At 32.8% G+C, this 14,217-nt stretch overlaps 5 protein-coding genes across 5 annotated transcripts; 2 read left to right on the top strand and 3 right to left on the bottom strand.

Moving 5' to 3' along the window:
• Positions 1-61: 61 nt before the first annotated feature.
• On the bottom strand, positions 62-4,684 carry LOC126850007 (transmembrane protein 145). Its single transcript, XM_050592579.1, has 5 exons — positions 3,614-4,684; positions 3,010-3,517; positions 2,572-2,709; positions 2,221-2,476; positions 62-2,153 (listed from the first exon to the last, which is right to left on the bottom strand). The coding sequence occupies exons 1-5, from the start codon at positions 3,994-3,996 to the stop codon at positions 1,963-1,965; spliced, it is 1,476 nt and encodes a 491-aa protein (XP_050448536.1). The 5' UTR covers positions 3,997-4,684; the 3' UTR covers positions 62-1,962.
• Positions 4,685-5,444: 760 nt separating this feature from the next.
• LOC126850060 (histone H3) lies at positions 5,445-6,095 on the bottom strand. The gene has a single exon (XM_050592683.1). It carries the CDS (start codon positions 6,035-6,037, stop codon positions 5,627-5,629), a length of 411 nt encoding a protein of 136 aa, XP_050448640.1. The 5' UTR covers positions 6,038-6,095; the 3' UTR covers positions 5,445-5,626.
• A 1,435-nt stretch (positions 6,096-7,530) lies between these two features.
• On the top strand, positions 7,531-9,962 carry LOC126850017 (short/branched chain specific acyl-CoA dehydrogenase, mitochondrial-like). The gene has a single exon (XM_050592601.1). It carries the CDS (start codon positions 7,706-7,708, stop codon positions 8,951-8,953), a length of 1,248 nt encoding a protein of 415 aa, XP_050448558.1. The 5' UTR covers positions 7,531-7,705; the 3' UTR covers positions 8,954-9,962.
• Positions 9,963-10,918: 956 nt separating this feature from the next.
• LOC126850053 (histone H1-like) lies at positions 10,919-11,842 on the top strand. The gene has a single exon (XM_050592669.1). The coding sequence runs from the start codon at positions 10,992-10,994 to the stop codon at positions 11,661-11,663; it is 672 nt and encodes a 223-aa protein (XP_050448626.1). The 5' UTR covers positions 10,919-10,991; the 3' UTR covers positions 11,664-11,842.
• A 687-nt stretch (positions 11,843-12,529) lies between these two features.
• On the bottom strand, positions 12,530-13,053 carry LOC126850079 (histone H4). The gene has a single exon (XM_050592714.1). It carries the CDS (start codon positions 13,000-13,002, stop codon positions 12,691-12,693), a length of 312 nt encoding a protein of 103 aa, XP_050448671.1. The 5' UTR covers positions 13,003-13,053; the 3' UTR covers positions 12,530-12,690.
• Between the last annotated feature and the right edge of the window lie 1,164 nt (positions 13,054-14,217).

Here is a 14,217-nt window from a genome sequence, read left to right as displayed (position 1 = left end):
AGATTCACAATATAAATGAGTTAACTTTTAAGAGTAACAAATTTTAGAAGAATACTGACACTTTTTGTTGCGCTGTACATACATATATTCGTATCTACAATTTTATCTGAGCTTTCCAAAAAAATACTTAAAATTTTAACCATAACTTTGCCAAATAATATATTTTATAATATATTCACACACATGCACACATTAAAGAAGACAACTAAAGAAGTAAAAAATATAGTTTATACTAAAATTGCTTTTCATTTAGTGTGGATAATAGAAATATAAATATCACACATAAGGATTTTACCAATCTCATAATCCTGTATATATATACTGAGCATTAAAATATTCTTAAAAAAGAGTATACATATATCTATCATCTAAGTTACAAGATTGAGCACAATAATGGTATGACGGAAAAACGTGTTTGTAACTAGCGTCAATTTATATATATATATATATATATATCCGATCTTTTCAATTATTGTATACACTAATTTATATTCTCCCTTGATTAATGCAATATTGCTTAAATAATTGTTTAAATAAAATAAGAAATTTATATATAAATATTTTTTTATTTTAACTTACGATATTATATTTGAAAAGTGCAATTAATAACTGCATTAAATTAAAACAATGAATTTTGAAAAAAATTAAAATTAAATACTTTTTCTTTATAAAATTATTGAATAAGAGTGGATATATAAAAATTCTTGTATACGAATGTTCTAATAATATCGGTTTTTAACCATAGTTTCTTTGGTCAATTCATAAAAGATTTTTTCTCAATTGAAATAGAAGTCAGCAGAAGTGATCATTTGTTTTATCTTCCTAATCCTTAAGTATTTTTATCTAAATTTCAAATTCTACTATATACTCCTGATGAAAATAATTTCATTATCTGTCCAATTTCAATCATTAATTATTCAAAGGCTATTGATAACATGGATTGGCCAAAAAATCTATACTTAAAAGAACATGATAATTTTAGAACATCTTGTTGAACAGATTGCATTCTAATAATACATAAATCAATATAACTCTTTATACATTATAATTATATTATATTCAACTTTTAAACCACTTAACTAAAATCAAAATGTTATGAAAATTATATAAGTTTTATTTACGATCACTCTTGTTCAAACGCACATTGTAATATTGTTTGTATAGAGTAAACATGGAATAATTACAAGATAATGACAAATAATGAAGAATTAAACAATGATATAAAAAAATGTATATATCTTATATATCTATAAAATTCAATTTTCAATAATTTTTTATATATTCAATATATTGTATTGTAGAATTCTTTATATAACCGAAATTATATAGAAAGACTGGAAAATGAATGATGTTTGAAGTTCAAGATTTTGAATATGATATGAGTAATAAAATTGCCATTTGGACAAAATACTTGCACGATAAGTTTTGCAGACAGTATATCATTATCATATATAATAAATTTTACGTTCTAGGTAATCATATAAGTATAAATCAGTTTATCTGTGTTTATAAATCTCAGTAACATAATGTAAAAATACACATCAATATTATCAAGATTAAATGCATATTAATATATTATTCTTCAAAGGAGTAAATATTTAATATTTAATTTTTTTTTCTTTATTACACATATATACAAAATTGCTAAGAATAAAATTCATGCTTTACTTGGTTTTCCATATATAAAATTGAAAATTGTGTGATAGTAGCATATACTCATATCATACTCATCAGTTACTCACCAGCTATATCATTTATTAACTTCATATCACATAGCCGAATTTGATGATCGCTATATATCTCTAATTATAGAATGTGTACAATATCCCACAGTTCAGTAGCACATATTAGAATATTATCCATTCTATTAGACTGACCATTTGGCAAATTTACATCACATCATTCGTAATTAGAAACTTTGTGTTTATCATTGTTTAATATTATACCTTCAATGGACGAGTATTAAGTTATTATTTTACCGAGTTCTGGCGGTTCTACATAATTATTTAATACATGCGGCGCTTCGTTAAATTCATCCAGTTCATCACCATTGTCTGCACCTTGCGCAAGTAGAAAGTACTGTTCACTTCTGGTGGGCCATAATAAGTGAGCCATTACACAATAAGCAAAACAGTCTGCTGAGTATGTTATACCTATAAAGAACAATGTGTAAAAAATATAATTAAAGATAAATTTTGACATTTTATAAATTTCATTTACCTAATAATAGTTTAAACCTCCACAGTGCGCTCACTTGAAGCGCAATAAGTGCTATAATGGGTAAATATATAAACCAAACTAATGATGATGCACCAAAATGAAGGAGAAAATTCAATTTTTGAGTATTATGCTCGTATGTCATGGTGTTTCTAAGTTCATATAGAAACCATACCATTATGGCACTTCGGAATAACAATATGAACCATCCTGGCCAAGTTTGATATTCATCTATATCTTCAATAATGTCAACTTCTGTCTAAAAACAAAATTTTGTACGTTAACAAAATAAAATTTACATATTTATTGCAAATGCGCAATATATACATAAATAATGAAGTATGTGATAGTTACCATATTCCATACATACAACAAGATGTGAACAACCCCGTAACAAAACCATATTGCAAACACCAATGGTTTCCATGTTAATTCCATTCTCGTTACTGCCCATCCTTTGGCAAGTAAGAGCAATAATAACATAAACGACGTCTAAAAATATAAAAATAATTTAAAGCTGAATACACACATATTGCTATCCTCCCAAAATTGCTATAGAGATTTTAAACTTTTTAAACAAAAATATAACTAATTGTTAGTATAAATCGACATTTAATTATGCTATTAAGAATAAATTATAAACTACTATTAAGGTCTTTTAACAAACTTCTGAAGAATTAATTGCATTAAAGGATACATCAATATTACATAGAATATATTAGATTTTATATAGATTTTATATTTACATTATATACAGAGTGTAAAGTTTTTATAACAAAATATTTTCCTTACCCGTGATAGGATATCAAAAATATCACCTGCAACTTCTAATTGCTCATAACCTACTCCATCTAGTGCAAATTTCAATACATGTATCAAGATTAAACATACTGCCACAAATTCTAATAATAAACTAGCAGTGAACAATCTTGTTACAGGATGCTTTTGCAATCTTACTGCATACAACTGCAGTGGCACTAATATGATGTAACAGAGAAAAAACAATAAGTATAGCTCCATAGTATCTTGTCTGTCGTAGGAAAACTGATAAGTCAAACTGTTTAGGCCACTGATGTTCGGATTGCCATTTACTAGCCAGATATCATATTTTAACTCATCGTGTTTGCTATAATACTCCCACTGACAGGTTGTTCTGTTTCTGTAGCATGCAACCAGGCTCATGTACCAAAATCGTGGTTGCCAGAAATCTTGTATGACATATGTGAATTGATGTCCTTTCACAATATTCCATACAGAGTCTTCGTCCGGACACAATTTATCTCGAGGACACGGGACTCGCCTTCAAGAACGCAAATTTATTGCATTACGTACGTCGTGCAAATAAAAAAACGCAAGCGACAATTGAGATTACCATATCTCAAATTATACTGCATACCTCAGGAAATCTTGACCTTCCTCGTTGCAATGCGGATCGTAGGAACTCTTTTTCAACGTATTGAACATGTAGGTGCATGCGGTGCTCTTGTCCACGAGCGTGCGATTACCGTAATACTCGAGGAAATGACCGCGATCCAATATCGCCAGAGTGATCGGTACATCGAAGTCCGATGTCGCGGTCACATTGCCGAATATATAACCGTACGAGTCCTTTTGCCGATGACGATCGGTCTTCTGGAAGCCGAATTTTATGAGGAAACGAAAGAAGTCCCTCGTGTTGAATGTACCGGTGATGTGCGTGGAGTGCGCGTAGTCCGGCTGCAGTGACAGACAGAGCAGCCACATGCACAGGACGCGCATCAGCCACCGATGGGCGATCATTTTTCAGCGCGGCCACGGCACTCGCGGCACCAGTTCCCCTCGTCCCGTCAAGAGCCGTCAAGAATCGACGTCGAACACCCTCAGCATTTTCCCGCACGATATCGCGCACCACAGCTGTTACCGTACGTCATGTGACCGAATACTTCACCGGCCAGTCCGCGAATACTTTCCTCATCGAAACGCGACGAGATCTTTGCGACACTTCCGCCACATTCTTGTCTTGTTGTCGTCGTCTTATTACTGCCGACTATCCTTAGTAACGTCACTGTTGGCACGCGGAGAGAACGTTAATGACCCATCGTGATGTGTACTCTCCCTCGCGCTTTGAACTCGCCTTTTCCTATCGATTTTCCCCACCCAAACAGACGGTCCGCTCGGAGGAGAAATTGTTCGTCTGACATCGCCTGGTGGATTCTCCTTGCGGTGATACGATACACGTTCTCGAACTGCCGTACGTTAGGAAGAATCACAGAAAAGAGAGAGAGGGAAAGGAGAGAGAGAGAGAGAGGTTTTAAATACATCAGCAAATACGGCTGACGATCAAGGACCAAGTTAATAGTGAGACGCGCGAATTCGCTGCGAGTTTTTTTTCCATCAGCAGAACGCGCCTTTTGCCAATTGTCAAAAATATATTTTTATTATATAATAACGACTAAAGACGATGAAGGGCACCGATGTTGAGCATGTGTCTATTACCGTGTGATTTAATCCGACGATTAATTGTGAATTTTTTCATATACTAGATTTTATCATTGAGTATATATTTTTTATTTCGTTCGTAATAATAATAATAAATGATTAAGATTTTTTTCATTTGCATAGATAAGAGACAACGTTTTAAAAACAATGAATATATATATATATATATATATGTAGGAATGAGAGATTTATTTCCAGAATAAGAATGATGATTCAAGTTTTCAAGGAATTGATAATTTATAAATATTTTGGATTTGTTTAATTTAAGATTAATTGAATTTATCGTGTCTTCTTATGTGACGAGATAACAATTATCATAATACTTGTTTTACCGCGCTTCTTTGATACAACCTGGCAAAGCTAATCATTTCTCATTTCATGTATATTTCTCTTGAAAAAGCAGAAAAATGATTAGACTTATCGCTTGTCACGCACAAGTTTATAAAGATGCTGTGCAACACATAGAAATACTCACTCGAGTTACTCAATCCGTATCGTAAAAGCGCGTTAAAGCTATCATAAATTATAAAAGCGCGTCGACCGGCGCAAGCGTCGTTCTCATCTTTATCATAATATCCTGTGTACTATATATACGAATCATAATATTCATAATGCATTTTTATATTATTGGACATCCTATCTATTGTATTGCATTTGTATTGATGCATCATGAGAAATAAATATTTGGATATCCATGAATTTGTATAATGGACTAAAAAATAAAACATGATTTATAAAGATAGAATGTAAATTGACTTTTATGAGAATTATTTACAGTATAAATTGCAGATATTAATTTTAAATCATTCTTTACAAATAATAAATTAAATATATACAAAAAATTGATATGAAAGCGTTAGGATTGATGTTCCTCTGTAAGAGAATTTTTGGCCCTGAAAAGGGCCGATTTTTTTTTTTTAAGAAAATGAATTCAAGCACGCTCTCCACGAATTCTGCGAGCTAACTGGATATCCTTGGGCATGATGGTGACTCTTTTGGCGTGAATAGCACAGAGATTGGTGTCCTCAAACAGTCCAACGAGGTAAGCCTCGCTTGCTTCTTGCAAGGCCATAACGGCCGAGCTTTGAAAACGAAGATCGGTCTTGAAATCCTGTGCGATCTCGCGAACCAATCGCTGGAACGGGAGTTTGCGAATCAGTAGCTCCGTACTCTTCTGATAACGACGGATTTCACGAAGCGCAACAGTTCCGGGACGGTAACGATGCGGCTTCTTCACGCCTCCGGTTGCGGGCGCGCTCTTACGCGCTGCTTTTGTCGCCAATTGTTTACGCGGGGCCTTGCCACCGGTCGACTTGCGAGCAGTTTGCTTAGTTCTTGCCATGTTTAAGAGATCCGAACACTGTAGCGAGCTATAGCGACGTGTCGCTGAATGCGAGACGCCTCGCTTATATATTGTAGCCACCCCGTTTGCAGACTGCTGATTGGCTGGCGGAAGGGTGGTGGGGATGCATAAACTGTGCATGAGTTTTAAATTACCATCTTAGATGGCGGTTGGTGTCACGAGTCATAATGCGTGTCGTCGGTCATTTCGTCAGTCGACGCTGGCCGTTGCGTGTCTTTCCATCTCCTATTGAATGCTGTAATTTAAAAATCCTAATGTCATCCACGTGGATCTTATGACATGTCGAGTCAATCTCGATCAGCTGATGTCGCTTGATTTTGAATTTAACGCATCCGTACATTTTAACTTTCATGCATTATTTAAATTAGTTATGATAATCATAACGCTTTACACATTACATTAATTTCTCTTGTTATTACAATTGGTTATTGATAGCACAGCATGCAGTTACTTTTCCGTAAGTTGATGAAAACGAAGGAATCGTTACATTCTCTTGAATATAAGATATAAGTATCCGCCATAAATTGATCGAGTCTGACAAGAGAGAAAAAAGATTAGAAAGAGGAAAAGCTAAAGTCTATATCAGATTATGCATTGAAGATTTGAATTTAACTGATCGGCACAAAAAAATTTTAATTCCTTTTGTTCCGATTTGTCAAATTCCAATCTTTGTTCTACAATTTTCAATATATATGTATAGTCTAATATGGGTTTTACAGATATTTTTATATGCCATGCGCGGTTACGTCCAGGGAATGTGATGTAAATGATTATAAAATCGCACAAAGTCCAACGTGGAAGAATTTATAATGCCAATTGAATATTAATTTTTTTTTTTTTAATTTAAAGTATAAAATTATCGAATCACTCTAATGTTTATTTAGAATGAACACAAACATTATCAACTTGACAAATATTTTGACTTGATTTAAATAATGATAAAAAGGGGCGAAATATACATTTTACTATGAATTATTTTTTTTTTAAATTCAAAGATATTTCTTGCATATATTTTCAGAACAATTATTTGTTTACAATAAGAAATGAATCTGTTAGAAGTATTTATCTTAATAAAGAAAAGAGTAAATAAATCTAAGTCGTGAAAATTTTATACAATCTATTTTTAAACATAATTTTTATTAAATATATTAATAGCAATTATAGAAAAAACACAAACGAATTGATTAAATTCCATAGGTTTTCTTCAAGAATACGAAATTTAACAGTCAAAGATTATCACAATAATTATATGTTTAATAATAAAATTAATTGATTTAATTTTGTTTTAAATTATCCCTACGTGATATTATCTTTTTCTTTTCTGACACGTTGCGTTATCAATTTCTAAAATATTATTCAACGGATAAAAATTATTTTCATCATGACCTGCATATCGAATATTTATATATACGACATTACGTAGTGTTATCGTGTTGTGTCGTATTGTGAATGCGTAGTCAGTAGTTATGCAATTCAGTATGAGCAGAGATCAGTTCGAGTCAGGCTGTATGAGGTTATTGCAGCTGTCATTGACGTTATCTACCTATAAATTGATATTAGTGTGTGCCGCTTATAGTTGTAGTGCTGCGAAAATTTTCTGTCTGTAATTTGCTCTGTCTTTTCGTTAAAAAAAATATATATATATATATGTCAATTATGCATGTGTTTGTTTCACGTGGCATGCAGCAAAGCGCATGTGCAGTGCGCAAGTTACATTTGCACGCATCGCGTCTTCGTCAATCTACAGGTCCTTTGACACACTTCACAGACGATGAACTTATGACGAAGCAAATGGTTGCTAAACTGGCTAGAGAAGATATCGCTCCGCTCGTGCGAAAGATGGAAAAGGATGGAAGGATAGACGACAGGATATTTGGGAAGCTCTTTGAAAATGGTCTGATGGGTATCGAAATTCCGACGGAGTACGGTGGAGCGGGAAGCAACTTTATGAATACAGTACTGACTATCGAAGAAATTAGTAAAGTCGACGCGACAGTGTCCATTCCCGTTTCTATCCAAAACGGTTTGATAAATTCAATAATACGTAAAGTTGGATCCGAAGAACAAAAGCGAAAGTACTTACCGAAATTGGCACAGAATTGTGTAGGTAGCTTCTGTCTGTCGGAAGTTAGCTCAGGATCGGACGCTTTTTCTTTAAAAACCGAAGCGAAGAAGGATGGTGACGAGTACGTGATCAATGGTACAAAAATGTGGATTTCCAATTCCGATGTGGCGCAAGTTTTTATACTATTCGCTAACGCGAATCCTTCCGCCGGCTACCGTGGCATTACCACCTTTCTCGTGGATCGCGATACACCTGGTCTCACCGTAGCTAAACCAGAGGATAAAATGGGTATGAAGGCGTCCTACACCGCTATGGTCCATTTCGACAATGTCCGAATACCCGAAAACAATTTATTGGGAGAGTTTGGATGTGGATACAAGTACGCGGCTGGATTTTTGAACGAGAGTAGAATCGGTGTCGGGGCACAGATGATTGGCGTAGCGCAGGGCTGTCTGGACGCTACTATACCATATACGTTGGAAAGAAGGCAATTTGGAAAGGAAATTTTCTCCTTCCAGGCACTGCAATATCAAATAGCTCAAGCGGTAACGGAACTCGAATGCGCTAAATTACTCGTTTACAACGCGGCGAGACTAGTTGAAGCTGGAAAAGATGTTATGAAAGAAGCGGCTATGGCCAAGTTCGCCGCGTCCGAGACTGCATGCCGTATCACTGCAAAGTGCATAGACCTTATGGGAGGTGTCGGTTTTACAACTGATTATCCTCAAGAAAAGTATTTTAGAGACTCGAAAGTCGGTACCATTTACGAGGGTACGAGTAATATGCAGTTATTAGCAATTGCAAGATGTATTCGCAAACAATATTCATAGATATAATAGCGACCGTGACTTTATAAAAGAGCAATTTATTTATACATATATTATATTACTCACATTAATGTTTTCCTAGGCAGATTAGATATATAGTTTATATTATATGTAATTTTAAAAAAATCGACTTTTTGAATCTATTTACTCTCTTCTCAATGAAATACATTAGAAACAAAGGACTTGTGTAGATTTTTTTCTTTATATACATATGTGATAAGCTAATATGAGCAATTAATATTGACACACATATACACGTGTTTGGCAATTCTTGCAATCGATATCGAATGATTAATGATTTTTACGAATGATTTACTTACTTAAGTTAAACATTTTTATTTCCATTTCGAAAGATATCTCTTTTATTCCTTTTTATATATTATATGTATAATAATTTACACAAATGTTTGCGATGATGGTGTACATATAATTAAAGATATTTCTTATATAAATGTATAAATCTGCTTTTATTTATAATTACGATAAGATATAATTGATATCGTATCTTGATTATTTATAGATATTTTATAGAGAAATTTTATTAAAAGTTACGCAAATTAATATATGTATCTAAAAACGAGTGTTGTGTTTTTTGCATTAGCGTAATAAATATAAATATAAAATAGATCAAGAAGTAAAAGGAAATTGCAAAACAATACTCTAGCATCAACATTCTAGAAAAATATAGGCAAAATTTTAATAAATTCTAAATGTACATGAATATACATAATAGGGGAATATAAAGACAGGAAACGGCCTTTTTTAAGTGTAAAAACTTTCTTTTTAAGAATATCATTAAATAAATAAATGCACACAATAATTCTGAAAAATGTCCTCGTTATCTTATTTATCTAGTATTTCGCAAATATAAACAATTATATAAATAATTATTATATTTTTCTATCGATATAACGTCATACATGCAATAGTAACATTTCTAGCTTAGCGAATATTATGATCAAATATCGTGTGAAAATTATTTAATAATAATAATTCTTTTAGATTTTTTTTTTACACATTCTTCTTTCGCAATTAACGAATAATAAAATAAATAAAGTAACTGTACACATTTACCCGACTATATTAATCTACGATTTCAAAAATGTTACAAGTCATTCCGGAGAATTCAGAGTCGTAATCGTTGCTTTAAATGACAATAAATCAAATTTCTATTTTTCTTTTATTTAACTATTATTATTAATTTAATAGAATCAGATTAACCAAATATACATCATTGGATGAATTTATTATATTTTTTCTCGTATACATAAGTATACAGCTGTACGAAAAACTGCGCAGTATCCGCTCCTCGTCGGGTGGAAAAAAAAAAAAAAAAAAAAAAATTTCCCCGAATTAATTATCCAAATAATTTGTTTGCCGTGAATTTTATAATGGACGGTGATTAAAAATCCGATGGAGGAATTCATTGATTTGCATTATATACGATTAAGCTACGAAGCAACAAGGCCATTTGCCTCGTGCATCTTACGAGCGCGCGTATCCCGAGAGGCTGCGATTTAAGCTTCCTATTCTCAGAATATAAACCGATATCAGTGAGAAAGGATTAATCGGGAACACGGGGCTGTCCCGCTGGAATATCTTGCCAGTGAGGTAAGGCGCAAAATGTTTATGGAAAAGCTCGTTTTTCATGTTTTTCCGTGACCTATGCTATCGGCGCGAAAAGACGCGAACGACAAAATTTCATCGTGGATAAAAAGCGATGATCGTAGGGACGTTCGTGACGATCTGTGGCGAAAGCCCATACACTTGGCTATCGATCGTTGCAATTTGCGTTACTCGAGCGATCTCAATATCGGAGAAATAACTTGGCAAAGTCAAAGTACATTTACCGCTCCATCATTTTCCGTGAAACTAAGAGGCCGATATATCGGGTAGGTCTCTCTCCATGGTCCGCGCTCTCGGTATTAGAGCGCGTCGCCGGCGACCCGCCAAGCAAACTGACTATTCTGCACTTTAGTAGAATCGAGAGGTATAGTAGACGATCGTTTTGTATACGCAAAACTCAACTTCGCTGAAAATAATGGAGGACAAGGTTAACACTGGAAACTCTGCTGTCGAGATGGCCGAGAGCAATCCTGCTCCGGCTAAGAAGACTAATAAGAGCAAGGCTAAGTCGCAGGAAAAGAAGCCAGCGACCTCCGAGATGGTAACAGCGGCCATTAAAGAGCTGAAGGATCACAAGGGCTCGTCTCTACAAGCGATTAAGAAATACATTGTGTCGACTTACAAGGTAGACGGTGAAAAAGTCGCGCCGTATATCAGGAGGTATTTGAAGACTGCCGTCTCGTCGGGTGCCGTCGTGCAGACCAAGGGCAAAGGCGCTTCCGGATCATTTAAATTGTCCACGGACAATTCTAAGCCCAAGACTAAAGCGCAAGCGAAGCGTCCTACCAAGCCTGCGTCTAAGAAAGACAAAATCGAGAAGACTACGACGGCACGAAAACCAGCTGTCGCGAAGAAAGCAGCAGCCTCTCCTAAAAAAGCGGCTGAGAGCCCAAAAAAACAGCCCGCTCAAAAGAAAGCTGCCGCTGCTGCTAAATCGGTCGCAAAGAAGAAGAGTGGTAAAGCTGCCACAGAGACGAAAGCACCATCGAAAGCTAAGAAAGCTGTGAAAGCACCTGCAGCCAAGACTAAGACGCCAAAACCGAAAAAAACAGCAACAAAAGCCGTAGCAATTTCTGCAAAAAAATAATTATTCTGCTCGCCATACACAATTTCAAATGGCCCTTTTCAGGGCCCAAATTATTTCTAAACGAGGAACAATTTCGAAAAATTGCAATTCATACATATCTCATTTTACCTCTCCCACAAAAATCCAATTTTATTATTAGATATTTTAATTAATTTTTCTCACATGGACATGGATTTTTTTATAAATTTCATATGCGTGTATGAAAATAATTCATTTCATAAATATTTCAAATATAGCATTTTTTACATACACGCGATAGCACGTTACATGTTGTAGTATGTATGTAAAAAACATAGATTAGATATATTTAAAAGATTATTTACTCATTAGTATATCATCAGAGATATCATTTTGCATTAATAAATTTTTAATTTTAAATATATAGTAATAATTATTTAAAATACAATAAAATTACATATATTTTTAAATATTTCTTAACAATAAACAACTCATCTTTGATCGTGACTTATCAAATACATAAATACGAAAAATAAAATTGTTATATGTAAAATATTTTTATATCGATGTGTATAATCGGTTAACATTTACTGCGGTAACATTAAAATATATAACACATCGCAGATTAAAAATTAAAAAGTATTGTTAAAAATGCTACATAATTTTGTGCATTTAATTAAAACTATAAAGATGCTAAATTAAGAATAATTTCAATAATTTTGAATTTATATTTCATATATAAATTCTTTGCAAATTTATTAATATATTTAATTATAATTAAATGTGTAAAGTTAATCTATTTATTAAAAAATTTATTTCAAGATTCGATAGATTTAACAAACTTTTTATACATTAGAAAATTATTCAAAGCTATTCTTTATATAATTAATAAAAAAAATGTGCATCTATCAAAATTTTGTTCTTTCAAAGTTATTTAATAAACATACATTTTATATAAATATTAAATTTAGACAATATAATACATGCTTTCTAAGGTAATTCCGATACGTATAATGAGATTGTTGGCCCTGAAAAGGGCCGTTTTGGTTCTGACGAATATTGGGTCGCATTAACCACCAAAGCCATACAAGGTTCTTCCTTGCCGTTTCAGAGCATAGACTACGTCCATAGCAGTCACCGTCTTCCTCTTGGCATGCTCGGTATAAGTTACAGCATCGCGAATAACGTTCTCTAGAAAGACTTTCAAGACACCTCTCGTCTCTTCGTATATCAAGCCAGAAATACGCTTGACACCGCCACGTCTTGCCAGACGACGGATAGCTGGCTTAGTGATACCCTGGATGTTATCACGCAGGACCTTCCTATGCCGCTTAGCTCCTCCTTTTCCCAATCCTTTTCCTCCCTTGCCGCGACCAGTCATCTTGAAATCTACAATACGTACTCTACGACGACTCGACGGAGAATGTGCCGCAAGAACCGAGAGGAGCCCCTTATATAGCCGCACCGACAATACTATCCCCACCACTACGCCAACAGCCAATCCGCCAGCCACTGCAAGAAGGAGAAATGAAAGCGCAAGTTATTAGCGCTAGAAACTAAAATATCGATTGATCTGTGTCTTTTTATTGCACACATTATTTTTATTTTATTTTAAATATTTAATATTAATCTATCTATATATATATATATATATATATATCTTATAAAAATGCACACAGGTCATTACATTTTTTGTTGAAGAATAATATGTACTTTGCTTTTTAATATTTGTTAAAATAATATTTCACTTTCCTGATATTTGCGTGATATAAATATTATTATTCGCATTTATAGAGCAGTTTTATAACTATAATGCTCGATATGTGTATGTATATATATCTAATGCTCTAAGTTCTATGCAAATTAGATGCATAATGTGCTAATTTTTTTGTCATTAATAATCATTCGCTTTATTACCCATAATATATATATATATATATAAAATAATAATAATTGAATAAAATATAAATTGAATAAAATGGAGAAACAAATAATTCCGCATTTAATTATATTTGTTAAAGGATATTATTCTTTTATAGCGTATCTTTGTTATTGGATTTAATTTTTGTATTATAACAAATATAGAAATTTATTAAAATATTATTAGATCTTTAAATATCTCTGTTAATAGATTCTAAGTTATGTAAATTTTATAAATATTAGATTACCGCGTGCGCGGTATCTATGTTATTTTTTATTTGTTATTAACATTATTGCATATAATTTTTATACAATTATAAAATTGAAAATTTATGTATTGTGTCTATTAGTTGGAACATTAATTTAAACATAAGCAAATGTCCTTATTGTCATCGTGGAGATTGCATATTTTGACAGTTCGTACACCTTAACAATTCAATGTCTTATAATAATTAAAAAATAATTTATATAAATAAATTCCAGGTTTTTTTAGATAAATTTTAAAATTTGCTGATAATTTTTAATATTTACAAATAAATTATTTTGTATTATATTCTATTTTCAGTAATAGATCGCAAAAGAAAAATATTCGTAAAAAATAAGAAGCATTTAGTTTCGTAATAACGTTTACGATTGAACATGTTGTTTAATTTATCGATTCAATTTTAATGTTACA

Source organism: Cataglyphis hispanica, chromosome 5 (genome assembly GCF_021464435.1).
Source record: "Cataglyphis hispanica isolate Lineage 1 chromosome 5, ULB_Chis1_1.0, whole genome shotgun sequence".
Taxonomy (NCBI): Eukaryota; Metazoa; Arthropoda; class Insecta; order Hymenoptera; family Formicidae; genus Cataglyphis; species Cataglyphis hispanica.
The sequence above is the reverse complement of the archived record's forward strand: the minus strand, read 5'-3'. Positions and strand labels throughout refer to the sequence as shown.